Source organism: Artibeus jamaicensis, unplaced genomic scaffold (genome assembly GCF_021234435.1).
Source record: "Artibeus jamaicensis isolate MK-2021 breed Jamaican fruit bat unplaced genomic scaffold, CSHL_Jam_final contig_3152, whole genome shotgun sequence".
Lineage (NCBI taxonomy): Eukaryota > Metazoa > Chordata > Mammalia > Chiroptera > Phyllostomidae > Artibeus > Artibeus jamaicensis.
This window is the reverse complement of record NW_026521729.1, coordinates 6,947,408-6,973,591: the sequence shown is the minus strand read 5'-3', so window position 1 is coordinate 6,973,591 and position 26,184 is coordinate 6,947,408. Positions and strand designations below refer to the sequence as shown.

The 26,184-nt window shown below is 59.4% G+C and overlaps 1 protein-coding gene across 5 annotated transcripts in view; it reads right to left on the bottom strand.

Annotated features, from left to right (window-relative positions):
- Positions 1–5,853: 5,853 nt before the first annotated feature.
- N4BP1 (NEDD4 binding protein 1) overlaps positions 5,854–26,184 on the bottom strand; it is a 41,234-nt gene continuing 20,903 nt past the window's right edge. For 3 of the 5 annotated variants that reach the window (XM_053663204.1, XM_037141598.2, XM_037141597.2), the window contains 6 exons: positions 19,797–21,478; positions 14,532–14,662; positions 13,033–13,129; positions 10,952–11,059; positions 7,880–7,987; positions 5,854–6,379 (listed from right to left, as the gene is read on the bottom strand). In XM_053663204.1, the coding sequence (XP_053519179.1) occupies positions 6,031–6,379; positions 7,880–7,987; positions 10,952–11,059; positions 13,033–13,129; positions 14,532–14,662; positions 19,797–21,478 (2,475 nt within the window). In that variant the 3' untranslated portion in view covers positions 5,854–6,030. The other 2 variants (XM_037141599.2, XM_037141600.2) reach the window with 2 other exon arrangements.

Here is a 26,184-nt window from a genome sequence, read left to right as displayed (position 1 = left end):
AGCTCCGTCTCGGGATGCCCTGCCCAGGTCTGGGGCTCAGAGGCCCTGGCCTGCGGGCTGGGCCAACGGCTGTGACATCAGAAGGTTGTCGCGTCGAGTGAACGCAGGCCAGCGGCTGTGTCGCGTTCCCCACAGTGCTGCGTGCAGTGGGGGCTCCGTAAATTCAGGCAGTACTGGCTGCTGGGGGCTGGTGTGCTGGGAGGGTAGAGGGGGTGCTCCCTGGGGGACTTCCTGGGACAGGGAGTTTGGAGGAGATGGCTGGAGGACAGTCCCCCTCCACAGTCAGTGCTCTTGGGTCCACTGCTGGCCAGGCCGGTGGCAGGTGGGAGACATGCTTCTATCTCACACGCTGAGATGCCCAGAGATGGGGAGGGCCCAGCCCAAGGGGTTGCTGGCAGGGCTGAGGCAGAACTGGGGTGACCTTGACCTGAGAGCAGACAGGCTGGTGGGTGGCGGGGGTGGGGACTTCCTTCCTGGATCTCTACAGCGTCCACCCCTGGGCACAGCTTCCCCGCTGGGCACAGCAGGGGTGCAACACCTAGTACCTGGGCGGCCACCCGCAGCGCCCTCAGGTTCCTCAGCACAGCACGGGGCAAGCACGGGAACCCTCCCATCTCTGGGGGGGACGTGGCAGGCAGGGCCTGTCCTCTGGAGGGGCTGGCACGGGCAGAGGGACCAGCTGCGGGCCGCACTCTCCCTCCTGAAGCCGTTTTTGGTGGCTGAAACCCTAGACTGATCCCGGAGCCAGACAGGCGGGCAGATGAGCGCATTCTTTCAGGGGAGGCCGCCTCCTCTTCACTCAGGGGGCAGCGAGGGGGGAGGGCGGGGCCTGCCCGGGCCTGACCCCAGACTGGGTTTCAGGCTGCAGCCTGGAAGGCTGGCTCCCTGGGGACCTGGGGGGGGCAGGGTGGGTGGGAAGGAAAGCCCCAGAGGCCCCAGCCTATGGCCGGGCATCCTGCGGGAGGGCCGAGCCACTGAGCCCTGAGGTCCCCAGCGTCCAGCTCCGGCTCCGTCCGTGGACACTACCGCCGTTTCGGGGCAGATCCCAGTTCGCCCAGACTCAGTCTCCCCAGCAACTGGCACCAGTGCTGCGGGCCGGTCCACTCTCTCCTTCTAAAAACTTTTATTTGGCGGTTTGAGAGAGAGAAGTGCCGATTTGTTGTTCCACTTATTTAAGTGTCCACTGGTTGCTTCTTGCGTGTGCCCCGACGGGGGATTGGACCCACACCCGTGGTGTATCGGGACAGCGCTCCAGCCGTGTGAGCCACCTGGCCAGGGCCCCACTTTCTCCTTTTAAAAACGTGCCCTTGCCCCTGCCCCAGCAACAGGGCTGGACGTGGGCCCCTGGACAGTGCAGGAGGGTGGGGAGCTGGGCGGCAGCAGCTTTCTGCCCAGCGGGCTGACATCCTTGACCAGGTATGGGCCTCGGTTCTGCTCGTGGGTCAGGGCAGGAGGTCATCTTAGGCGCCGTTCTGTCTGCCAAGTCACCTTGGGGCAGCGCGCCTCTTGGCGAGGTGGCCCAGCCTTTGGAAGTCAACACCTGAGTCCTGGACACCCCGGCTGTGTGAGGCGTGGTCTTGGAGCCCTGAGGCTCTGCTCCTCTCCCAGGGGGGACCTCGGGGGCCTGTGAGTGCAGGGTGGCTGGGACCAGCCTTCGTGCGCATGGCAATGCCTTCCATGCTGCCTGGCCTTCCCTGGCCCTGCTGAGGCTCCTGGGGTGTCGGCAGGGACAGAGGGCTGCGTCCAGAATCTGGCCGTTTGGAGACTGGTCAGGAGGGACATGGGAGGGCCCATGACCAGTGACAGTGTGACAGTCTGCCTGCGTGAACACACCACACCCGGGGCAGCAGGCGCCTTTGCACCCTGCCCCTCCCACGGTCCGGGACATGGAAGGGTGGGAAGGGTAAGTGCACACGGGCAGGCCTGGTCTCGCCCAGCGTGGGGACTACGCCAACAGTCACACCAGGGAGTCTCAGAGACACAACGTGCAGCAGAAGCGGGGACACACAGGATGGGTAGTGGCAGGAGGTGGCCAGCTGGAGGGCGGGCTGGAGCGCCCCGGGAAGTTAGTTCCTTAGGAGCGGTGGGGGCTTACACCATTCCCTGCCCGGGGCGGACATCCCCAAGTCCTGTCGCCACACATCCCTGGGGTCTTTCTACACATACCACCAGCCCTAGGATTTCTCTGCCCAGTTGAGGGCAAGGACACAGGTCTCCCTCAACCTCTGATTCCAAGGGGCCGCACACTCCACCTGAACCAGGGTGAGGAGGAAGGGGAGTGTATCAGAGCGAGGCATCTGGACAGCTGAGCAAGGCTCCGGTGCACCAGGCTTCCACGGCCACGGGGACGAGGGTGTGACAGCCCCCAGCTCCCACTGCAAGAGCAGCTCTGCCTGGCCTTCATCAGGACAGCTGTCTGCCCCTGGCCAGCCTGGGTGCCCACCCCCGGCCAGACACGTGCTGGAGCCTTGGAGAAGGGAAGAGGGAGGCAGGCAGGCAGGCAGGCACCTGCCCATGGCCCACCACAGCGGAGCAACGGGCAGATGGGCGCAGCTGCTGACAGTGTAGTCCTGAGGGGTCCCCTGGGCTTGCCAGACGCTCTCAAAAAGGCACCGTCCCCCAAGTGAATGGAGCAATGTTTATTGAGCACCTCGGTGCAAGGCACTAGGTGCCGTGGAAACACAAAGAATGAACACAGGCGTCCCTGCCCGCGAGGAGCTCACAGTCTAGAGAAGGAGGCAAGAGGCAGTACAATCAGCTGCAGACGCCGAGCGGCAGGCGCGGGGAGCGGGGTAGGCGCTGCAGATTCCTGCACACAGAGGGCCGCAGAGGGGGCGTCGCTAGCAAAGAGGAGGGGAACGCAGGGGCCAGGAGCCCGCAGGTAACTGAGCACGCGTGTGTGGCTGCGGTGAGCGTGTGGGGAAGTGTGCAAGGTGGGTGGACAAGTCTGGCTCCGAGTGAGAGGCCCAGGAGACCGAGCTCGGGTGCCTGAACAAGGTGCTCTGGTCTCAGGCCACTGAAGACCACTGACCGGGAGGAAGGGGTTTCTGGAAGGTAAACCGAGCAGTGCTGTGGAGTCTGGGAGGAGGGCAGGGGTGACGAGGGGACCCGGGGCCGGGTAGGTGGGGAAGAAGAGCAAGGCAGAGGTGGGCAGAGGATCTGCAAGCGAGCCTAGGATGTCCCAGGGCTCCGGTTTTTCAAAACGTGGCCCATGAACCACCTGCACAGGCATCGCCCGGGGAGGCTGCAGAAGTGGTGGGACTCCAGCTTCCCTCTGGAGCCACTGAGTAAACATCTGCAGTGCCCGGAGGTCTGCAGGGTCAGGGAGAGCCGCCTGCCCCCACGACTCACAGCCGGTCCCGAGTTTGAGCGCCTGCTAAGGAGGAGAAAGGTATTACGGACTGGCCTTCGGGTCAGAGGAGGTAAAGGAAGGAAGTGGTCGGAGGGAACCGCAGGTCACGTGGAGAGGAAGGTCAGTGGTGTCAAGTGTGTGGTCACTGAGCGTGGACACTGAGGACGGGCAGAGGATGCAGGTGGCAGCTGCTGCCGGTGGGCGGCCAACCTGCACACCGAGGAACGAGGCCCGGGGCGAGGAGGGGGGGGAAGTGGCAGTGAACAAAGACGGTGCTCAGAGGAAGCCAGGTTACCCGACTCCACTCTAAAAGGTCTGAAACACGCGGAGAACGAGGCAGCAGCAGGTGAAGCAGCGAGAGTCAGAGCAACTGAGCGAACTGGCCGGGAGGTAACAGGAGTGAGACCGGAAAGGAGGCAAGACGGCGAGGCCGTGGACCCGCGGGGGAAGGGCCGCCCAGGGGCAGGCCTATCTCGGGGTGTGGGGAGGCAGGCTGGGACCCGGGGGGTGCCTGGGTTTCCAGGTGCAGACGGGACTGTGCTGAGGCCGCAGCCTGGGCGGGACAGACCCCCCCCCCTCCGCTCACAAACCCCGAGGGCTGCACGGCCGGTCCCCAGCGGCACAGCCAGGACACAGGCGAGCTGGCCGGAGAACAGTGAGCAGCCACCCAGGACCGCCCAGGGGCCTCCTCACTGTTCTAGCTGACGGCCCCCAGGGTCTCGGACCCAGGCTGACAAAGGTTGGCCCATCTCCCAGAGGAGAGGCCTGGGGCCTGGGGCGAAGGTGAGCACCAGCACCGGCTCACTCTCGGACCCAAGCAGTGGACGGTGTTGGCCGGAGAACAGTGGCTGTGACCAGCAGACCGCAGCGCCACTGCACGCAGGAGCCTACGGGGTCGGGGGCCGGGACGGACCGAGGTAGGTGCGCCACCGCCACCGAGAAACAATCGTGAGCTCAATGAGCGTCAAGAGGAGGCCAAGAACAAAAGGAGCTGAAACTGAGGTTTTAAGTAGTAAACTGAGCTAAACTTGATTAACTTCGGAAAGTCCTGTGAAACACGTTTCCTGTTATGATTTATCAAGAAAAGGAATTAATGCTTTTAATTAATTCCTTTTATCAGGTACTCCTCCCGCTTAGTCACCTGTACCCTACCTTCCCACAGGAAGGGGCTCACAAACACTGCACAGCTCCAAGGTCAAAGGTCAGGGCCCGCCCAGCCCCCTTGCAGGCGGTGTGCCTTGGCAACTGGGGCCGCTGCCGGAGTCCTTCTCTGGAACAGAAGTTCTGGATCAACAGAGCTGCCAGACCAAACCTTGACCCTGAAGGTCAGAGTCACAACAGGACAGCCCCAGACCTCCCATGGCAGCTGTGCCCACCTGAAGCCCCTTCCTGGCCCACCTCGGGTCCTCTACCTCCTAGCCTATGGCTGGGCAACTTGGGCACCTGCCCCGAAGCAAAAGCTGTCACTGGAAGTAAAAATCTAGCCACCTGGAGGGAGGGCCTGGGGAGGCCTGGGGGCGGGGGGGGGGGGGGGGAACCGGCCTGCGGTGGCGGTTGCTGGGGCTGGGAGAGCTCTGGTCCACAGAGTGGGCACGACAGGGACTGTGAGCAGCCTGGCGAGAGGACAGGTATAAAGTACAAAGCCCTTTGAAGGTCCAGAGAGGAGTGAGGATGCTTGGAACAGCCTGCCCAGAACTTCAAGGCACAGAGTCTGGGCAACACCGAGAACAGGACGCTGAGACACAGCAGTGCCGAGGGGCTCACAGAAGGGGTCGCGCACGAGGACACCAGAGACGGACACGGGGGTCAGCCCCCGTGGAAGCTACTAAAGCTATTTACTGGCTGGGGTCATTTTGGAAATAGAAAACCGTTTTTTGGCAAAGCTGCACGAAGTTCCCATGGGCTGTCTCCCATGGCTGTGGACACACCATGACCGTGACAATGGGGCGTTGACTCAACCTCCTTGCTGCCCACTGTCACCTTCGGAGGCTGAGCCGACTTCTAGAGTCAGGTCAGGGGAGCACACCCAGTCCGGCCATTGGGCCACAGCGCTGGGCGGGATCACAGAGGCCCCACCCCCGTGCGGGTGGCGGGGGAGAGGGGCGGTGCTCCTCCCACCGTGCCCCACAACTGGGCATGAGGTGCCATCTAGTGGCACCCAGGCCACACTCACCAACCGCTCGGGTGAAGGACCCCACGGGAGCAAAACCAACTGACTGATTCTGGGGGAGGGCGGGGGAGGGGACGCCCATACTTCCTGTTAGTGGGCGGGACATAGTCATCGCAAGAAAATATACTTTAAGAGGTCCTGCTTTCCCTAAGAAAGCAGGTCGTCTTATTTTTTTTTTTATTTAAAAAGGCTAATTATATCCATTTGTCAATATTTTCAGCTTTAAGGAAAATAGTTTAAAAAACATAAAAATGTCAATACACTCAAGAGTAACTGCTATTAAACAGTTCTGAACAGGCAGAAAATGTAGACTTTCCTTTTACAGAAAATGTTAAATCTGTAATAGCAGCATAATTTATATATAGAAAAAAGCTGGCTTTGAAAACCCAGGGTTTTGCACGGAACACCTGTTTTCTCCTGTACACGACGACAGCAACCCCACCGGGAGCTGGTTCTTCACATTGCTAGCCCTGCCGCCCCCAGACGCGGCCCGGCCCCGCGCCGGCCCTCAGTCCAGCACCATGGCCGAGAGCGCGTTCAGGTCTTTCATGTACGGGTGGGCCACCAGGATCTGGTCGATCTTCAGCCGCTGCTCCGAGTCCGGGAAGATCTTGAGCAGGGCCTCGCGCAGCTCGCTGGTCTCGGCCGAGGACCTCTGGGCCGGCATGGGCAGGCTCTGCGGGAGGCCGGGCAGGAGGGGGAAGCGGGGCTGCTGAGGAAGCCAGTGGCTGGGCGGGGCGCCCTGACCCCTTGCCGGAGGCTGGTGGCTGGTGCCAGCTGCCGGGGCACCCGGGCCTCTGAAGCTGGGGTCAAACATGCCCACGTTCGGCAGGGCGCTGAGCAGGGGCTGCATGTCTCTGTGAACAGAAGGGAGTCCGGTGAGTGGGGCTGTAGATCCACGGGAGACCCTCGTGCCGCCCCCCTGAATGTCTAAGGGCTGGCAGGTCCTTCCGAGGAGCCGCACAGGCAGCGGCAGCTCCTCAGGAGCCACCCCAGCCATGGTCTGCTGTGCACCCTGGCGTGCCAGCAGCACCGGGGTGCTCCAGACAGGCAGGGGTGCCGGGGCTCTTGGAGACTCTGATTCTGTACGAAGCCTGGCTGGACAGGCCTCACAGAAAGGGACCCTGTGGGCAGGGGCCACCCATCCGGGGGCTGCTCCCTCTCCGAGCTCCGGACGAGGTGTCAGCGCCCACACCCTGCACGCACATGGGCATGTGCTGACCTTCCTAATGGACTCATGACAGCTCTGTCAAGAGCCATTAGGTGAGCAGCAGGGCTGGCCACGCCACCAGAATGCCTGGGTTGGGGCAGGAACCAGAGAGCACGCCCTCCATTAGCTCTGACCCACGAGCCTGAGGCCCCACAGGCCCTGGGCCTCAAATCTCTGCAGCGGTTTTCAAGGTGGGACGTTGGGAAGAGAAGAGGGCACTGGTGTCCAGTGGGTTGGGAACGGCTGCGCTCTCTCTGTGCGGGGAGAGAAGCAGGGCGTTTGGGCACCACGCCTCGTCCACATAAGAAAACCCCAAAACTCCAAAGGGAGATGGCCAACAAGACCAGGAAGGTGGAGCTGCACTGGTCTCTTCCCCGTGACAGCCCTGGGCCCCAGTGCAAGCCGAGAACCCAGAAAGGGTCTTGCCCTGCGAATGGCAACGCCCCCCGACAGGTGCTCCTGCCCTGCAAGCCGGGGGCGCGGCTGGCAAACACCCGAAGGGCGGCCGGTTCCGCTTCTACAGACAGGTCTGGTGCTGGGTTACGGGGCCCACCGGTCAGGCAGAGGGAGCGCCGCCGGGAGCGAGGCCCATCGCCCGAGCACCCTGGGGAGAGAACGACACTAGCACTGAGTCAAACACAAAACAAAAAATCCATACAACAAACCCAAACCACAACAAAGAAACTGGAAAGTTTCAAATCAGTTTCAGAAATATGCAGAATACTGGCTTCTCCATTCAGAGGGGCAGGGAGTCACGGTGGCCCCTCAGGTGGTGGTTCATGGCGAAGGGCTGTGCGTGTGAACACGGGGAGACACCCAGGCGCACACAATGAGTCCCAGTGGCCTCGCTAACAAGTGACCGTCAGCCAAACCTGCTTCGTCTTCTCAGACCCACAGGGAAGGCCTGGCCCCCACCCTCCTAGGGTTAGAACCAAGATCAAAATCGAAAGGACCACAAAGGAAGGTGGTCCTTTGAGGGTGCCTGCTTGATTAATCTCCACGTACACGGCACCAGCACTAAATATCTAAGACTATTTTTTAAAAAATGAAACGCCGTTTCTAGTCCCCAGAGACAGTGCCCACACAAGAAAAGCACAGAGAACAGAGAGAACCGGGTCCGCACACAGCACCCGGGAAAGGCCGCTACCTGAGGGGCACTTCCTTCCGGAGAAAGTCTTCCAGCCGCGGCCCGCTTCTTCCCAGGGGGTCGTCGGGGACCATGAAGATGTCCCCCACGAAGGTGTACTGGAGCAGCCTGCAACAGAGGACGGCAGGGCTGGGGGGACGCCGAGCTCCGACCGCCGCCCACTGGGCACGCGGGCCATCAGCATCCCAAGTGACAGGTACCTACCACGCCAGAGGGCTGCTTAACTGCCACGGGCAGAAGCACACCCACGTCCCACCCTTTCAACCTCTCAGACGCCCAGGAGAGTGAGAGGCCTGTCCGCGTGACTTCCGGCACCACTTGAAGAAGCAAGCCCCACAGCTCAGGACATGAAGAACGCAGCACAGGGCCCGACTGGGGACAGACGTGTCCCAGGGCTGAAAACCGCCCTGGGACAGCCAACAGGGAGTTACCGCCGGTGGTGAGAGAGAGGCAGGGAGTCGGCCGGTAGCCTCGGGACAGCCACTGGGCCAGCGCGCACCCCCGACTGGGATGGGGGCTCTGATGGCCAGACGCCAGACGCCACTGATCAAAGCAGTCCTGTCTGCTCCTCACCAGCTCGGCCCCCCTTCCAGTGTGCATTCTTTCCCAGCAGCTCACGTCTTCCTTCCCCAAACGTAACATGTAACAGCGCCCCAACCCCAGGGCAGCGGGCTGCCGTCCTCTCCCCGCAGCCCTGTGGCTGGTAGTTCAGACTCCATGCAGCTGGCCCGGGTCCCTCTGTGGTGAGCAGAGGCGCAAGAAGCCCTTTCTTTCAGAACAGCTTTTGGCCACGAAAGTTTTTTAACGTATCCGTTGGCAAACCCATGCAAGACAGTCACCTTTAAAAAAATGAAGACAGCGTGACACCTGAAGAAACAGAACCTCAGGTCAGTTGAGTGTAATTTATCAAGTCTGGAAAAAAGTAAGAAAACAAAAGTCCAAGTGCGTGTGTGTCGTGCACATCCGGATTTCTGCCTCCTCTGGGGGGTTCGGAGAGCAAGCGCTCGGTGTGCGAAGGGGTCTCAACGCACTCAAACCTGCATGTGCGCACACAGACGAGTGCATGTGCGTAGATGCGTGTGAGCACACAGACCAGGGTCCGGGAAGCGCTGGCAGCGAACCCGGAGCAGAGACCCAACAGAAACAAGTCCTGGAGGACTACTGGCTTGTTAGCTGTGCCCAGAGGTCAGAGACCAAGGGCTTTTTAACAACGCAGGGGTGAAAATGCATCCAGTACTTAACTCTTACCTGGGCACTGAGAGCAAAATGTCCTTTTTGTATAATCCCCTTGTGATTAGCAAGACATAAATATCAGACACGGGGCAACTGTGGGACCCACTGGGCGACCACCTAGGCGTGCAGGCTAGCCCACAGCTGGCGGCACGCTCACTCACACTCTCAAGGCCAACACGCATGCTCACCCCTGCACGCGGCAGACCTCGAGTTTGCTCATCAGTCACTGGTCATCTGGACCTACGTCCTGGAGGCCTGAACGCCTGGACCCTTAGGTAGCTAGGAACGTCCAGGGCATCACCACCAATAACAGACTCGGGGCCGCGCGTGCTCAGCCCCGACTGTGCCTCAGGTGGCGTTCAGCGCGTCCTCAGTGTGGAGGGTCAACCTGAGGATGAAGTGCCCGAGGAAGCACCGGGTGATAAACAGCGGCAGCACTTGCCGTCCCTGCGGGGAGTGGGGGGGGCGGCGGACGGGGGGAGGCCCCGTCTGCATAGCATCCCAGTCGTTATTAAACCCCCACAGGATACTGTGGCTTCAAGAAGCTCGCATGTTGATCAGTCAGGTGCCAAAACACAGCTCTCACAGAGCTGTGGCCTTCACGCCTGAGTCCTGGCTCACAGCTCGGACACCCTCCAGCCGCCCCAGGTGTGGAGTGCGAGAGGGCGCTTTGTAATGGTGATGAGGTGACTTTCGGGAAGCGCCGAAGGTGGGGGGGGGCAGGGCCTGAGGTTCAATCAGTCAACCTGCTCATGGAGTCCCCACAGACCCCAAGGGGGTGGTGTTCCCAGAGCTTCTGGGACTGGGGACCACGGGAGGGCACAGTGACAGTGGGGTGCTCCGAGGGGGCCTGGAAGCCCTTCCGCATGTGCATCGCTTCCCCTGGCTGTTCCTGAGTCACGTGCTTTTGCAATAAACAGGCAATCTGATGCCCTGGCTGGTGTGGCTCAGTGGACTGAGTGTCGGCCTATGAACCAAAAGGTCACTGGTTCAATTCCCAGTCAGGGATGTGACTGGGTTGTGGCCCAGGTCCTTTGTGGGGGGGGGGGGGGGGCACTTGAGAGGCAACCAGTTGATGTTTTACTCCCTCTTTCTCCCCCCCCCCAAAATAAGTAAATAAAACCTGAGGTTCACGGGCCATCCCACGGAGGGGCTGTGGGGACCCCCCACAGCTGGTCAGCAGTGCAGATGACAGTGCGGACCTGCAGTTGGCATTCTGAGCTGCAGAGGCCTGGGCACCTGGCTGGGGCGAAGCCGGGCTGGCGACGGGCCCGAAGGTGTGTGTGGTGGGGAGTGAGGGGAAACCCTAGCTGTGGGTCCAATGCTCTCTCCGGGGGGACGGCATCTCAACGGGGTTGAATTCTCAGACACCAGCATGGTGTCTGAGACTGTGCTGATGTGGGGGGGACCCCCGCACACCCCCACACTAGAGTTGGACCTGGGAACCCAGCCTACTCATGGCTGAGTCAAGTGTGGGGGTCCGGGGGCCCGCTGAAGCCTCCCTTAGCAGGTCTCCCTGGAGGCCATTCCTGCTGCGTCCGCAGCCAGCAGAGTTGATGGCGCAAACACACAGGGTGTGTCCTCCCTCCTGACAGGGCCACTGGCCCCAGGGCAGGCATCCTGCGGTGCCATAGCGTCCACCCTGCACCCGCTGGCTCTGCTGCTGGGTGCCGGGTCCTGCTACTTAGCCAGAGGGACTGGACATCCTGCGGGGTTGGACACTCGGTGTCCCCATCTTACTCTCTGCAGGGCCAAGGGGAGCCCAGAACGAACACAACGCAAACACACCCCGGGCAGACAGCGAAACCATCCCAGCAAGGATGAAGGAGAAACAACTACCTTCTAGTGATGATTTCCCTCCAAGAGATGGACTCAGTCACGAACTCTCTGAAGTTGTCATTCGTTACAATGATACCACCGGTCTTGTCCGCCAAGTGCAGCAGAAACCTGCGGAGACAGGAGAGAGGTGACCGCGGGCAGGCGACCGCACAGCATGGAAACACGGGGCCCTCCTCACAGGAGCACCGGGGCGCTCAGCCACGGGCACCAGGCCGGTCAGGCCGTCAGCTGCAGGCCAGCCGGAAACACGGAAACCTCTGAAATTGCCAGCGCAGTTATGAACGGAGACCCGGCTCTCACACCGCATTGGCACGTCTTCCAGAAACCGCGTCTGGCCAGTCAGCGGGGGTGCGGAGAGGACGCGGGGGCCCGAGCACAGTGGGGCTGGCGCTGAGACCGGCTGCGTGGCCGCCAGCCCCGCAGGCCCCCTCCCAGGCCCCCTCTTCTGCCCTGGCTGAAGACAACACGTGCAGAGTGCCAACTCTGTCTTCCAAGTTACTGATTCACTCAAACCCAGCTTATGAAAAGATGCAGCCCCGGCTGGTGCGGCTCAGTGGATGGAGCACCGGCCTGCAAACCAAAGGACTGTGGTCCGACTCCCAGTCAGGGCACACGCCTGGGCTGCAGGCTGGTTCCCAGCGGGAGACACATGAGAGGCAACCACACATTGATATTTCTCTCCCTCTCTCCTTCCCTTCCCCTCTAAAGATAAATAAATAATATCTTTTAAAAAGTAAAATAAAGGGGTTAAAGAACAAGAAAACAAGCCTCATGAGATTCAGAGACCTGAGTGAACTTTGGAAAGTAAACGGGATTCAGCACTTGGGCTTATCAGTGAGACTCAGGAGCTGCTTCTAACTGGCACGGGTGGTGAGTGGCGTGTCCGCCCAGAGGAGTGAGAACAGTGGCCCGGCCGCTGCGTGCACGTACCGCGGGGCAGGACCTGCGCTCCTGTCCGCTCCAGGCCCAGGGAGCCCCCGCAACCAGGACTCAGTCTGAGGGCCGGTCCCCGCCAGCCGTGAGGCTTGCACTGCAGGGGGGGGAGCGGTCCCGAGGCCCCTCAGGCCAGGCCTGCCCTGCCACCTGAGCCCCCAGGGCCCCCCTGCGGGTCCCTCAGCTTCCTCCAGTGCTGCCTGGAGGCCTGGGGCTGTAGAGAGAAGCCCCCAGGGCCCCTGCTGGATAAATGTGGGCAGTCCTCTCCAAGCCCCCAGCCCCGCCAAGCCCCCTTCTCACCCACGCGACTGCCATCCACTAGTTTGGGTTCCAAGCTAAACTCAGTCCCCAGTGGGGGTGTGCTCGGGGGGGGGGGGGGGGAGCACCAAGGCAGACCTGCCAGGGCTGTAAGTGGCACAGGCCACAGGCACACAGAGAGGTGACTGCGGGACAGGCAGCCACCACTCGGGTTTCTGTGGACACTGCAGGCTTGTTCTTGCTGGCTCGGCCCCCCCCAGAGGGCAGGGAACTGGTCTGCGTGCCACTCGTCATGTCTGGACTCTGGTCTAGGTCGGAAGCTGCTCAGGACAGGAAGTGTGTCTGAACTGTGCGTCCCAGGGGCCCTGCCCGGCCCTTGGCGAGGCTTTAAGAAACAGACCTAAAGGGTCCAGAAGCTGCACTGGCACATGCTTTCTGAGCAACACACCAGCCTGCAGACGCAGCTGCGTCCCAGTGCCCCGCCCCCGTCGGCCGAGACCTCCTCCCACTGCGTGGAGGGGACGCTGGGGGCTCAGGCAAGAACAACCTCGAGGTGGGCAATGCTCGAGAACCGAGAAAGCAGAGACAAAAAACGTTACTTCTAGCACACACCAAAAGACTGTAAATTCAATACCTGCATTTCCTCATGGATTCCCAGTCGTGTTTTACTTAAAAAGACCAACAAATTCTCACAGCTCATTTCAAAGGTTCCTGCCCCCACACAGTGAAGATGATTCAATGTGCAACACTACGGACCAGACGCACGCACGTTCCCCACCCCCACCGAGTGCCGGAGCCCCTTCGGGACGGCGGTCCAGGCGACGGCCCGTGGAGCGGGCGGCTGGCTCCTCCCTCCCCGCCCACCTCAGGAAGGAAAGCGGCCTTCATACCTGTCGTCATGGGAAGCAATTCTCTCTCCAAAGACCATCCGAGCGGGAGTCAGAGACAATATTCCAAGCTCCTGGAGCTGGGTTAAGAAGTGCTGTTCTGTTTACGGAACAAGTTGGATATACATTCAGAAAAGGACTGTCTTCCTGCTGTTCAAGTAAACGAACGTACCCCGACTGTTCCACGTGGAGAGCGCTGGGGACCCTGTGTCTCTGCTGACTCGGGCAGACTCTATGTCACTAACTCATTGGAGAAAAATCAGGCACAACACGTGCTGAGGCAAATGCAACATAAAAACGGACAAGCGATTTTCGAACATAAAAAGTTCAGCCCACTTGCTTCTTAAACGAGCCAGATGAGCCACACACCTACACGTGACGAGCCCTACCATCGAGGACTTCTGGGCAGCGATGTGACAAGCAACATCGGACGCGGGTGACAGCCGAAGTCCCGCTCTCTTGCTGCTCTGCAGGGTCCCCACCAAGAGCTAGTCACAGTCTCCCTCTGGTTGCCGCCCCAGCCACTCGGTTGCTGGTGCGAACACTGGCTGATTCTCACGGGGGTGTCCTGACAGAAGGAAAGGGGGGGCCAGAGCCACATTCCTGAAGACCAGTCACGGGCAAAAAAGCAGCCAAACGCTCAGGGCCCGAGACCCTGCACCTGCCTGAGTCACAAGGGCGCTCAGCATGGGTTTGTGCGCCTGCGCCCACACAGGGCTTCACTGTCCCGGCCACGCATGGGGCGCCGGGCCCGCCGGACTCGCCCAGGGCTGACTGGCAGAAGTGACTACGGATCGCGGGTCTGCCCCGCCCACCAGCACCTGCTGGATGGGCGTCTGCCCCCCGTGCAGCAGGGGCCGAGTGGGACTTCCCAGTCAGTGTGGTGGCAGGTCCTGACCTCTCCAGCCTCCCAATCCGCTCTTCCTCCCCGGGCACTCAGGGCCTCTCGGGGTGGCTGCCTGGGCGACAAGCGCGCCTCGAGCTTCTCTCAACTCGGTATTTCACGATCCACAGTCAGTCCATTCAAAAGACATTCTATTTCAGTGGGTTCCAAATTTATCAAGTGACCATTTTCAAAAATGTACTGAAAGAAGCATGATGGAAAAAAATATGTTTTTTTAAAAAAGGGAGAAGTCTGACTTGATGTACTATGGAACTGGACACGTGAAACCCACAGACTTAAGCAGTGTCACCCTAGGAAATTCACTAAAACAAGAGCAGAAACCCGGTTTAATGAAGGATAAAGGGCACGAGGTCCCAGGAAAGCTCTGGGCCCTCCCGCGTGACTCTCCCACGTGCTTCCCCGTGGAGGCGGCTGGGGTGGCCGTGCCCCCTGCCCGAGCGTCCCTCCCGCCGACCCCTGAGGTGGTTTTTACCGGGTGCGACACACCTGCCACGTCATTTTCAGAGCTGCTGCTTGTGCCACAGACGGCGTGTGCCGCAGTTACAGGCCCACTCGCCAAACCCCGACTCGGAAACCCAGGGCAGTCAGCTCGCCTCACCTGTGACGTTGGGGTCGCGCCTCGTCCTCCACTGCGGGACGAACACGGTGATGTTCCTGTTCCCGAGCTTCCAGAAGTACTCGACCGCGATGGCGATCCCGCGGCAGGAGAAGAACCTCTTCAGGCCGTGGCTGCGGGGGCAACGAGACTGCTCAAGCGGGGCGGACGGGGTGCCCGCCGACCACTCTGAGCTTCAGGGTGCCTGCTGCTTGTTCCCTGCTCTCCTTACTTCTGGTTTTTAGACGAAGGCCCACTGTACAGCTCCCTGCCCGGTCCCCGGACTCCGGAACCTTCCATGGATTCTACTAGGACACCTGTCACTGAAGCCCAGGTGGCTGTTGAGCACCACGAGGCTGGGCGCCCTGCCATGGAGGGCTGCACGCCCTTCCTGGGCTTCCCAAGCACAGGGGTGAGGCTGAGATGAAAGGGCTGGGGCCCCGGCAGGCCACCCTGTGGAAGGACAGACCCCGGCGGCGGGACAAGGAAGCAGACCAGTGCCACTGAAGGGCGAGGTGCGCCCTGAGAGGTGGTGAACTACCCCGGTGGAGGGAATAGAAAATGCCCTCTGCCCAAAGTCTGGTAACAAATTGAAAAGAAACAAAAAATATTTACATTTTATTCTCTGGCAGTTAAGTAAAAGTGAAGGTTGAAGAAATGTCTGAAGTTTTGCCAGGGCAATCTGTTTGCTGACCCATGAGATGAGAAAGAACCGCCCCCCAACCGCGCTGCTCCAGCTCCACAGCAGCAGAGCGCACCCCCCTGCTCTGCGGTCACCTGTGTGCCGAGGACATTAAGCCCTGCGCCTCCAGGCCTGGCTCCTCTCCCCAGCTGGGTGGATCTGTCCGTCCCTCAGAAGCCCTGCCCCGAGAGCTTGGGGGCCCACCCAGCCCCAGCTCCCGTTGGACTGGCCCTGAGACGCGGCCCCAGGTCTCAGACAGGTCCAGTGTCTGGCTGCTTGCCCCCCACACCTGACTAGTCAGAAGGGATTGGGCCACCAGCCCCCGCGTGTCACCACACCTTGACCTGGGCCGGGGGGGGGGTGTCCCACCTTTTCTCTGGCCACTCACCTGCAGCAGACCCCCATACCTGCCCTGCTCCTCCCTCCAAGGGGCTCAGGACTCCCCCAAAATGCCTCCCTGCCCCGTGCCCCCGAGACACGGAACCTGGGGAGGCCGTGCACTGGCCGCCGTCAGGTAATCGGGAGGTAACAGCCTGGGAGGCACAGAGCTGAGCCCAGGCTGCGCTGCCAGAGGGCGAGTGAGCGGGCGTCCGACCCGGCCCCCCGCCCCCCGGGGCCAGGGCCCTTCCTGGGCCCCCACAGTGGGACTGCCCCCAGGGATCTGTGTTCTCATGGAGGAGTGGGCTGGACTTGCGGCAAACATCGAGCATCCAGAAGTGCGCCTCGGAAACACCGTTTTGAGGCTGGAGCCCGCTGTGCCTCAGTGAGCCCCGGACGAGAGACCTCACAGGGGCGGGCACGCCGCAGACCCCGCGCAGCGCACCCACTCCTGGGGAGAAGGCCCAGCGGTCTGCTCACCCAGAGGCGTCAAAAGTAGGGCAAGAATGTAGCAATGTGACATCTGTTGTAGGAAAATGAACTGGCCGTACTTTTTGTGGAGGGAAGGGGGTGTGTCTTTTTAATCCTTTAAAGGGATAAATCACTCTAACGGCGACACAGCCAGGACAGGCCTGGAGGTGACGCCCCGAAAAACCTCTAGTGGAGAACACAGACATCTACCCAAAAATACAGCCACGGAAGAAAATCGAGGGGACCCGAACCGCGGTCCTCACAACACTCAGGAGGGTCCGTCCTGCCCCAGCCCCTGCCGTAGCGGTCAGGGAGGCCCAGCCAGCCCCCACTGTGACTCAGGGACCGAGCGCACCTCCACAGCGACACGCCCGGCCACAGACACCCGGGCACCGGGCCAGAGGCCGGGCAGCGTCCTGCCCCTGCCGCCCGGCCAGGGGGCACAGCACACACCTAAGGGTTGTTTCCCGCCCCAGAGCAGGCGGTCACCCAGAAGGAGGGGTGTGCGAAGTGGAAAGAAGGTGGGTGACAGATGACACAGAACGGACAAAAGCTGATGACAGTCACAGAACCAGACAGGGCATGTGGAGAAATAGTCAAAACCCCTTTCTGAATTACCCAGGAAAGAGGAATTTCCTTCTACAGCTCCCAGTTCAATAAACAGCCCTGGAACTCGGCCCAGAAAGACCCACAGGGAACATGGGTGAGGCACGCAGTCCCTGCACGAGAAGGGGCGCCTCGGCTCCGTGGGACACCGCCTCCTCCCTCCTGGACAAGGCAAGCGCCCTCCTGCCACCTGCGAGTCCGCTGCTCACCGCAAGCAGCTGCCACTTAGCCTCTGACTCACTCACTCACGGCATGAGGGGGAGAACCCGGCCCAGACCCACACGATCAGCAGTGCCCCAAGGGTGCTCTGGGCTTTCTCACGCGTGTGCGAGCTGCAGGCCCCAAGCTCTCGGGCAAAGAGATGAGGGGAAGCTGGGGTGGGTGGGCCTGGGCCGCGCTGGGGTGGGGCTCTGAGAACCTCTTGCTTAAGGACTCCAGTTTCCGTTTCAACCACTTCCCCAGTGGCAGGGTTAGATGCTGGAGCTGGCCCAGTGGGGCTCAGGCCGCTCGCAGCTCTGTGCCCGGGGGCCCAGGCCTGGGCCCCCACCCGAGTCCCAGGGGCGGGTGGAGGGCTGTGCGGGGGAAGGGACGGCACGGGCCCCCATCTCGCCCTGTGTCATTCCGTGGATGAGGTCTTTAGGCCGTTTTATGGCATGTAACTTACAGGTGATCTTTACCTCACAAAACTGTTGTGAGGCTTATGTTTTAAAAGTATAGTATGTCACACATGAGAGTTTCAGCTTTAAGATTCCAAATACTTCCTGAATTGAATATATAGCCTCAGTTACAGTTTAACCTAAATGATCACTGAAATAGCAACTGGAATTGCAAATTGCAAGTGGGTGGTGAAAAGTCATTTTACAAAGCCTGATCTTCAACAACTTCCTTCCCACTCCATTCGCTCAACAAGCCGAGACCCACCAGGTGCCCGCCCTGCGCCGGCGCGGACTCTGCACAGATGCGGCCACGCTCCGTGGAATGGACGGTGGGACAGAAAGGCAGGCTTCCCACCAAAACCACTAACTTAGAGTCAGGGTTAATTTCTCCCACTTTTAGAGTTTGAGTGAGGCACACACGGCAAAACGCTCGACTCTGAAGTGAGCAGCTCAGCAGTGCGCTCACGAGTGTGCACAAGCACCACTCACACCTCGTTCCATCACATTCGTCACTGCAAGATGACCCCACGCCCAATGAGCAGCTTCTTTCCAGAGTAAGTTAATTTTAGTTACAGATATGCTCAAGTCAACCCACATCAAACTGCAAATCTGTTTTCTTTGTAAAAGTGGCGCTTTTAAACTTAAACATCTGTGAATTCAAAGAAAATGGACAGCCTTGAAAAATAATCAGCTCTCGGCCGCCATCCCGGCACCGGTTCAGAGGCTGTCCGGGACGGTGCTGCGCCCCAGGGTGCCAGGCCTCATGGGGCGGGGCGGTCCCCGGACTAGGGGAGGGAGACGCTCTGGCCCCAAAGGACGAGTGTGCAGACCGCCCCAAAGCCCAGCAGCCACCCCGATAAGAGGTAGTGACTGCTCCAAAACAGCTTTAAGAAGAGGGTCACCTTCACCATCTTCACTACTGACTCGGTGTCAATCTGCATTTCTTCTTCCGTGAGCAGATTTGGGACGTCTCCCCACACACAGAAGATGAAGAAGGGGGGTCCTGGTCACTCACAATCAGGATCTACACGTTACATCGCTTGGCTTTGGTGCCTGGCTCAGGTGGGGCGACCACAACTGCCCCTGCACTTGATGTGGAGGCTGGGCCCCCACAGGAGCCACCCACAAATGAGGCGCAATGACAACAAAGCAGCACCACTTGGAAGTGGAGACAGCATGTGTACTTTTACTGCCTCTCTTCTAAATGTAATGTGAAATGTTGGCTCTTCCTTTCAGCAAAGAACAGCATCAATAATTCATTCAAAAAATAAAACCCAAAAGAACCCTTTTATTTTGTAGATGAAGTGACATATCTGAGACAATGGCCTGGGGAGAAGGCGGCCCGTGGGGGAGGGGAGAGACGGCTGGACCGCGGTTGCCGACGGCTGTGGCCAGAACTACTGAACTACTGAGCTGCCCGGGTGACCGGCTCGCCACGGGGTTCCCTGTGCCCTGTGCTATCTTCTTGTGTAGTCATCTGAAAACGCTGACAAAAATATAACAAAACAAATAAATACCTAAACACATACATCTCAGTAAGCAAAGCTTATCTGCAATCTCCCCGTGCAGCCCTATTCGAGGAGGGTGTGAATGACCCTCTCAGCCCCCCAGCAAACAGGCCGTAGAGCCCTCGGCAATTCAGAGACTCCAGCAGCCCCTCTCCTTCCGCCCCCGCTTGAAATGCAGGTCTTCTTCAAAGTCGGTGCAATGGCTGACTTTGAGGACTGGAAGGGAGCCCTCCCCAGCCAGTGGCTGAGATGGTGGGATGATCATGTCCTTCAGGACAAGGGTGAGAGGAGAGGCGAGACGGCAGCAAGCTGCCCCAGGCTGAGGGCTGCTGCCCTCTTCTCGGCCCCTCACGGAAGACACCTGGCTCCCCGCAGGGGCAGGGCAGGCCACACAGAAGTGATCACTTAGCTGTTTCCACTACAGGCAAACAGGAATCTCTTCTGCGAGAGCAGAGGCCCGCAGAGGAGCGCGCACTGACCAAGCTCCTAGGGAACCAGACTGCCGGCGCGCTATCGGCGGACGGGAGCCGGAGCCCATCACCGCCGGCCCTCTCTCGGCTGGGCACCTGCAGGCTGCCGCCAGCGAGGACAGAAAGTGCCTTCTGCCTTCAGCTTCACCCTTGCGCCCTGACCCTAACGGCGTTCACGGTATTAGGAACCTAGCAATTTTCCAGTCTCCACACTGCACATAACTAGGCAACGCCACGTGGAAAGACGAACTTGCTTTCATCTCCGGCCCCCAGAAGCATGGGCTCCCCAGGGTTGAGCGAGGTGCGCAACTCTAGAAGATGGACCACAGAGCTCTCCCAGCCAGCTGTTCCCCTCGCCCCGCCCCCACCCCCACCCCCAGGCAAGGCCACATACCCAAGCAGACACCGGGCACACAGTTCCTATAAATGTGTGCAATTCCGGGACGCAGCCCTGGGCCCTACTGGAGACCACCACTGGACTGGCAGAGTGCACTCACGTAATTGCGACGTTGCTCCCGTCTATAACGATGTGCTTCAGATCTGTCCTTCCTGGCTCATTTTTTAACTCCAGCTTGTAGGGCACCTTCAGGGTATCTCGGAACCGCTGAACGCCCGTAACCGAGCAGTCAATGTGATCGGAGGGCCCCGCCAGCCTTGCGTCAGCAGCAGAGGGGGACAGCGGGGGCCGAAGCAGTGGTGGGGAGAAAGGCTGACAGCTGGCCTTGGACTGAGGGGAGCCGCAGCGGCCGGGCCGGCCCTCGGGGGTGGACTTCAGAGGGCTGGGCAGCGAGGGCTCTCCCTGCGGCCGCAGACCGTTTTCAGGAAAAGCGGGAATTCTGGGCTGGTGACCTGGCACGCCTCTCGAAACAAAGCTGACTTCTTTGGGACTCAGAGGGGCAACAGAGGGCGCAGGGCCATCCGTTTCAAGGTCCACATGCCCCGGGGAGCTCTGATGCGAGCCCCAGGGGTCTTGTCTCGGGTCCCCGGGTGCTGTTCTGAAAGCGTTCACTTTGCAGTTGGAGGTGCCCGGTTTCAGTTCGACTCTGAGTGGAGACTGGGGAGCCCTGTGCGTCGCGCTCTGCTGCGCGTGGGCCTGTGTTTTCTTTGGGGCCGAATCCGTCGTGAGCTCGTTCGTGCTGCTGCCAAAGCCTCTATCTCTGGCTCTGCTGGTCTCTGGAGACACTGTGCCCGATGGAGACTGTCTGTCTTCTTGGAACCTTTTATTTTCTTTTTCAATTTCCTCCAGGAGCAGCAGCGGCTCGGTGGACGGCCCATACTCCCGGATGACCTTCTCGACGATTTCCTGGGAGTAGCCCATGGTCTTGAAAAAGTTGACCAGGATGTTGTGCTCCATCTCCTCAGTGGTGTCCTTCCCATCTGGCCCGACAAGGTCAGGGTCAGCAGGCGAGTCGGTCAGGTCGACGGCCGCACTCCCAGCGGAGGCCCTGCCGTCCTGTAGGAGCTCCACCTCCTGAGCGCTTTCCAGAGAAAACTGTTTCTTCGTGCGCCTTTCTTCGGAGTCGGAGGACCGCCTTTTGTGACACACCCGGCCTCTGGAATGCGCCTCCGCGTCGGGGGTCAGGCCATTTATCGGCACAAAAAGCGCATCGCGTGCGCCAGACAAGACGTTGTCCATTTGTTTCGTAAGCTCGGTCACAGGGGACCCCGCCTTCTTCCTCGCCTCCTGCTGCAGGGCCGTCCCACTTGCGGGGGTGGTGTGCGGCCCTGGGGCAGCGCCCTGCTCAGAGTCCGGGGCTGTGCCGGCACCAGTGTCACCTCCTGTGTCAGAGAGGCCGTCCTCGCCATGTGTGAGGGCCAGCAGCTCCTTCTTCAGGGCGGGGGGCAGCAGCAGCAGGTCCATCGTGTAGCTGTCCGCGTGGGCCTCCACGAACTGCCTGAACTCCCTCTTCACCTCGGCCTCGTTCTGGCTGCTGGGCAGGCTCTCGCTGCTCTCGAAGAGCTTCACGAACTGCTGCACGTGGCTCCGGGCCATGACCACGGCCTCCGCGCTCCCTCGGATGCCGAGGAGACCGGGGTCCAGGACGCAGAGGTCGGCGCAGGTGTCCTGGACCAGGCTCTTCAGAAACAGGCCCTGCGCCCCAACGAAGATGCAGTGCATGGCCCTGGGGTAGCACTCCCTCTCCTCCAGCTCGGGTTCACAGATCCCTTTGATGTATTCCTGCAAGGGAAGAAAGTAGGTCAGTACAACACAGATTACGTTACGTGCGTGATTACAAATGTCAAGCTGCACAGAGTCAAAACAGGGGTGTCCACCCTGTGGGCCTGGGACCGCTGTGTGTGTTTTCCAGCTTTGCAGTGCAAAGCTGGAAACTTACTTAAAACACTACAAGATTGTTTTGTGATTACGCATCGCAATGCATTTCATGTGTGGCCCACAGTGACTCTTCTTCTTCCAGTGTGGCCCAGAGATGCCAAAAGGTTGGGCACCTCTGATCAAAAGCACGTGGGAAAAGGGCCACACTTTACATAAAGAACTTAAGGAACATGTACAAGTTGCTGACTGCTTTTACAGACACTGGAAGCACTGACCTGAGCCCACGAGGCAGGCAGCGCGTTCAGTGGTGTGTCTGGCAAGGTGCTCTAGGGGCCGGCGGAGCTGAGTTCACCACTTAGAGCTCACCGCTCTCCTGACACGGCAGAGAACTCCAAGGCCGGGTTTACTCTCACTCATAAAGAGCAGACACCTCTGCTTGCTACTTGTCATTTATTATCACTGTGACGTACTCAAGAGATAAGATAATCAAGTCAAATTAGTCCAGAACAAACCTTGACTTTTGCTTCACTGTTATCATTAGTTTCCAAATAAAACATATTGATTTACTGAAGATATTAAAAAAAGAAAAAAAGATTAATTTAGCAAAAAGTTTTTCTAGCTGCCTAGAACAGGGTATAACCTAGGTAACTTGGTCTGTTTTCTAAGAAAGACCAGACTGTTTAAATACAGTCCTGCACACGAAGAACCGGAGAATCCTGGACTGTCCTACATTCTTGGATGTGGCGGCGGGGTTTTGGGTGAGATTTCGTATTGAAGGGCTTGCACGCTGTGGAAGGGAACCGCACTCTCCAGAAGTATGTGTGAATCAAGCAAGCACGTGCCACGCGCACACGAACAGTAGAACATACTTTAGTAACTCGGGCGCTGGAACCGGTTCCTGGCTCCAGTCCCAGCCTCTCTGAGCCCAGCCCCTGCGTCTGTGAAGAGACAGAAGGGCAGTGGGGTCGACTATGTGAGGGGTTCCATGAGACAACGAATGCCAAGTCCTGACACCAGTGTCTTACACGCTGGAACTGCTTACTAAACTAAGTAACACCACCACATTCAAATCGTCGGTGAACGTTTTCTGAACAGGAATTTGTAAGAAATGAGCCCGGATGGCTGACCTATGCTTCAGAATTGGAGCAATGCTCTCGAAAATGGTGCCGCTTGGAGTTCAGCACGGGTGGCACCGGTCACTGTGAGGCTTTCCTACCACAACGGCCACACGTCTTCGGCTGGAAAGGACACAGAAGTGCACAGACCCACAACGACAAAAGCCACACAAGGAGCCTGAACACCAGGGACCGGAGACGGACGTCCCAGAGGGGATGCTCGGCCACGACCCGCTCCCGTGTCCTCCTGGACTCCCCTGGGACGCCGGGGGCTCGCCGAAGAGCGAGGATGACGGGTGCTGCATGGAGAGCGGTTCGCTCTTTTCCCGGCGTGGCCAACTGGCTGAACACTGAGCTCCGTCACCGATCACCCTCGTGAGCGTTCACTACTGACGTCGGCGCCCCGGAAAACCCCCCGACGGACACCTTGCTGCCCAGCGTTTGTCTGAACCTGCGCCGCATCTGGGCTGTGGTCTGAAGTTTTTTAAAAGTACATTTTGAAAACATTAGAGGTTCACAGGAAGTTACAAAGATAGTACGGGAAGACTCTGTGTCCTCTTCACCATTTCCTCCAGTCGCTGCGTCTGACTCGGTCATGGTCTCCATCGAGGAGGAGCTCCACCTCGACGGTGTGTGCAGCTGGTTCTGCGCCGGTCCACCCCGTGTGTGCGTGCGTGTGTGCAGACTCCCGAAATACTGCTCCCACCACGACGCAGGGTTCTCCCGCCCCACAAAGACTGCCTCCAAGTCACCCCCACAGTCACGTTCGCCCTGCTTCACCCACTGCCGGGCCCCCTGCAACCTCCCATCTGCTTCTGCCACGCGCCTTTGTGACTCCGAGGATGTCGTGCAGCAGACCGGACCGTACGGACTGCTGAGACCGCTCCCGGAACCCACCCGCACCGTCACGCACACCCACAGTGCGCTCCTGCGACCACTGGGCGCTGCTCCCGGATGTGGACAGACTGTGGGGTCTGAACTGTCTCCCCACTGAGGGGTGCTTTGGTCATGCCTGGCTGGGGCTTTTACGCATCAAGCTGTGGCAAACAGTCACATACTGGGTGTCAGTGGACTTCCTGTCACTTCTCTGGGGTAAACACCTCCAAGGGCAACTGCTGGTCCCATGGTAAATGGTGTCTGGTTTCCCGCAATGGCCGTGGCCGTGTTCTAGAACGGCTGCACCCTGGTATGGGCCCATCAGCACAGCGGGAGGGCCCGTTCCCCCACCCTCGCCGGCATTTGGCACTGTCGTCATGGCACTGCCCCTCGTCCACGGCTCGCTGTGGGCCACTCCAGCCATCTGCAGTCAATCTGCACGGCTCTGTGTCCTCGGGTCACTGGGAGTGCGTGACCCTCCTCCCCACAGCGGCACCACGGGGTGGCCAGCAGCAGCCGCGCACACAGTCACGTCCCTCGCTCCCTCCACCCTGTCACGTGGGCACGTGCCATCTGCACCATCACAGGGAGGGGGAGGTGTTCTGAGAGAGACCGCATTTGCGCAGTCTCAGTACAGAGCTCTGTCACTGCGGTCCTGCTGCATTACTGCTGCTCACCTCTTCCTGTGCTGAACCTGGGAGCTGTGCTGCGCAGCAGGCACGCACATGTGTCACGCGTGTAGGAGTAAACAGTGCAGCAGGTCCTCAGGCGCGCCGCCGCACCCCGCTCCACTCTGCTGCAATGTCGGTGAGGTGCCAGAGAAAGCAGCTCCCGTTTGTGTGAATCTGTCCTGCACCGTCTCAAAGTGGCGGCTGTTCCCAGCCCTGTCAGCTCCCGTGTCCTTCCACACCAACTTGACAGAGAGCCCTGCCTGTCCGTCCTGTGGAATGTGGGCACCGATCTCGGGCTCGCTGCCGTCTGCCACGTCCTCTGATGTGGGAACGCAGAGCGTCTCCCCGTCTCTCTGGACCTTTCATCGTTGTTTTAAGTGTGCAAGTCCTGTACACGCCTGTTAGTTCTACAGCCTGGCACTTCACTTCTGGAGTGACTGCACGTGGCACTGACGTTCTGATTCTAGTTCTGTGTGTGCGCTGTGAATAAACACAATACAGCCGACTGTGTAACAATCACGCACCTTGGGACCTCGCCGAACCTACTTCCAGTCCTAGCATTTTTCCTGGGAGATTCCTCGGGATTTTCTGTTCAGATGGTACATCATTCACACTTTTGTTTCCTGGTCTACAAGCCCTCTGTTCTATTTTCCTGCCTGTCTGTGCCAGCCAGCCTTTTCACACCGTGCTGACAAGTCGTGGGGACGCAGGCACGCTCACCTTGCTGTTCACCACCGGAGGGAGAAAGCCTGATGCCAGTCTGATGCTATCGAGCACGTTAGATTTCAGGTGGACGTTCTCTACCGCGTTGCGGAAGGCGTCCCTTACGTCACTTTTCTAGGAGCGCAAACTTGGACAGACGTTGAAACTTGCTAGACACTCACTGCACCAGCCAGTGCAATTGTGAAGTTCACTTCCTTTGTTTGTTCGCACGGGTTACACTGATGACGTCTGAACCCTAAGCCAGCCTGGTATCCCTGGGACAACCATCACATGGTCATGAGGTATAACTCTTTTATGTACTGATGAGGTACACTTGCAAACACCCTGTTACCAACTTCCCCATCCTTTGCACCTATAGTCATAAAAAACTGGGGTCTGTCGTTTCCCCTCTCTTTGCATTGTCTGTCTGGTTTTAGTGGCAGGATTATCCTGACGACAAACGAGGGAAGGAGGAGGAAGTGCTCTGTCTCCCCGGGCCGCCCTTCAACGGCACCGGCCTCTCTGTGCCACGCCTGCCCCTCCGTAACTTGAAGCCCCAGGGGTGCGGACTGCAGAACACCGCCATTTCCGGGGTTCCTTTAGCTGGGGCCCCTCTCCTCCCTGTCCTGCCCTTCTGGTCACAGGGATCTCATGCATTACATGCGTGTACATTTGAAATCCCATCAGACGATGTTATAAAACTCACTTTCAACAATTAACTCATTTTCCAGAGCTCAAGAGGGGAAAGTAGCCTATTATATTCAGCCAGATTTTTATCACTTCTGTCTAAAGAACGTCCTCTAGCAACTCTTTTGGAGCAGGCTGCTGGCAGTGAGCGATTTCTCTTCAGCAGGAGCTTGCTTTATCCTGCTTTATTTCATTTTCACTCTTGAAGGACAACCTCAGTGGACAGAGCATTTTTGGTCAACGGTTCTTTTTTCCTGGCACTCACAAAACACGGTGCTACTTCCCTGGCCTGCATGGGTTTGACGGGAAATCCGCGCTCACACTCACTGCTGTCCTCGCCCACGCACTTCTCTCCAGATGCTTCCTTCCATGGTTTTTAACTGTCTTCCGTTCTCAGCAGCGTGGTTAGGGCGCGACTGGCCGTGAAGGCCTCCGAGTTTATTCTGTGTGTGTTCACTGAGCTTCCTGAGCCACGATGCTCGTGTCTCCCGCCGACTCGGGGAGTCTTCAGCCATGACCTCTGCACACGCTCTCCCCCGCCCCTCCGCTCAGATGAGAC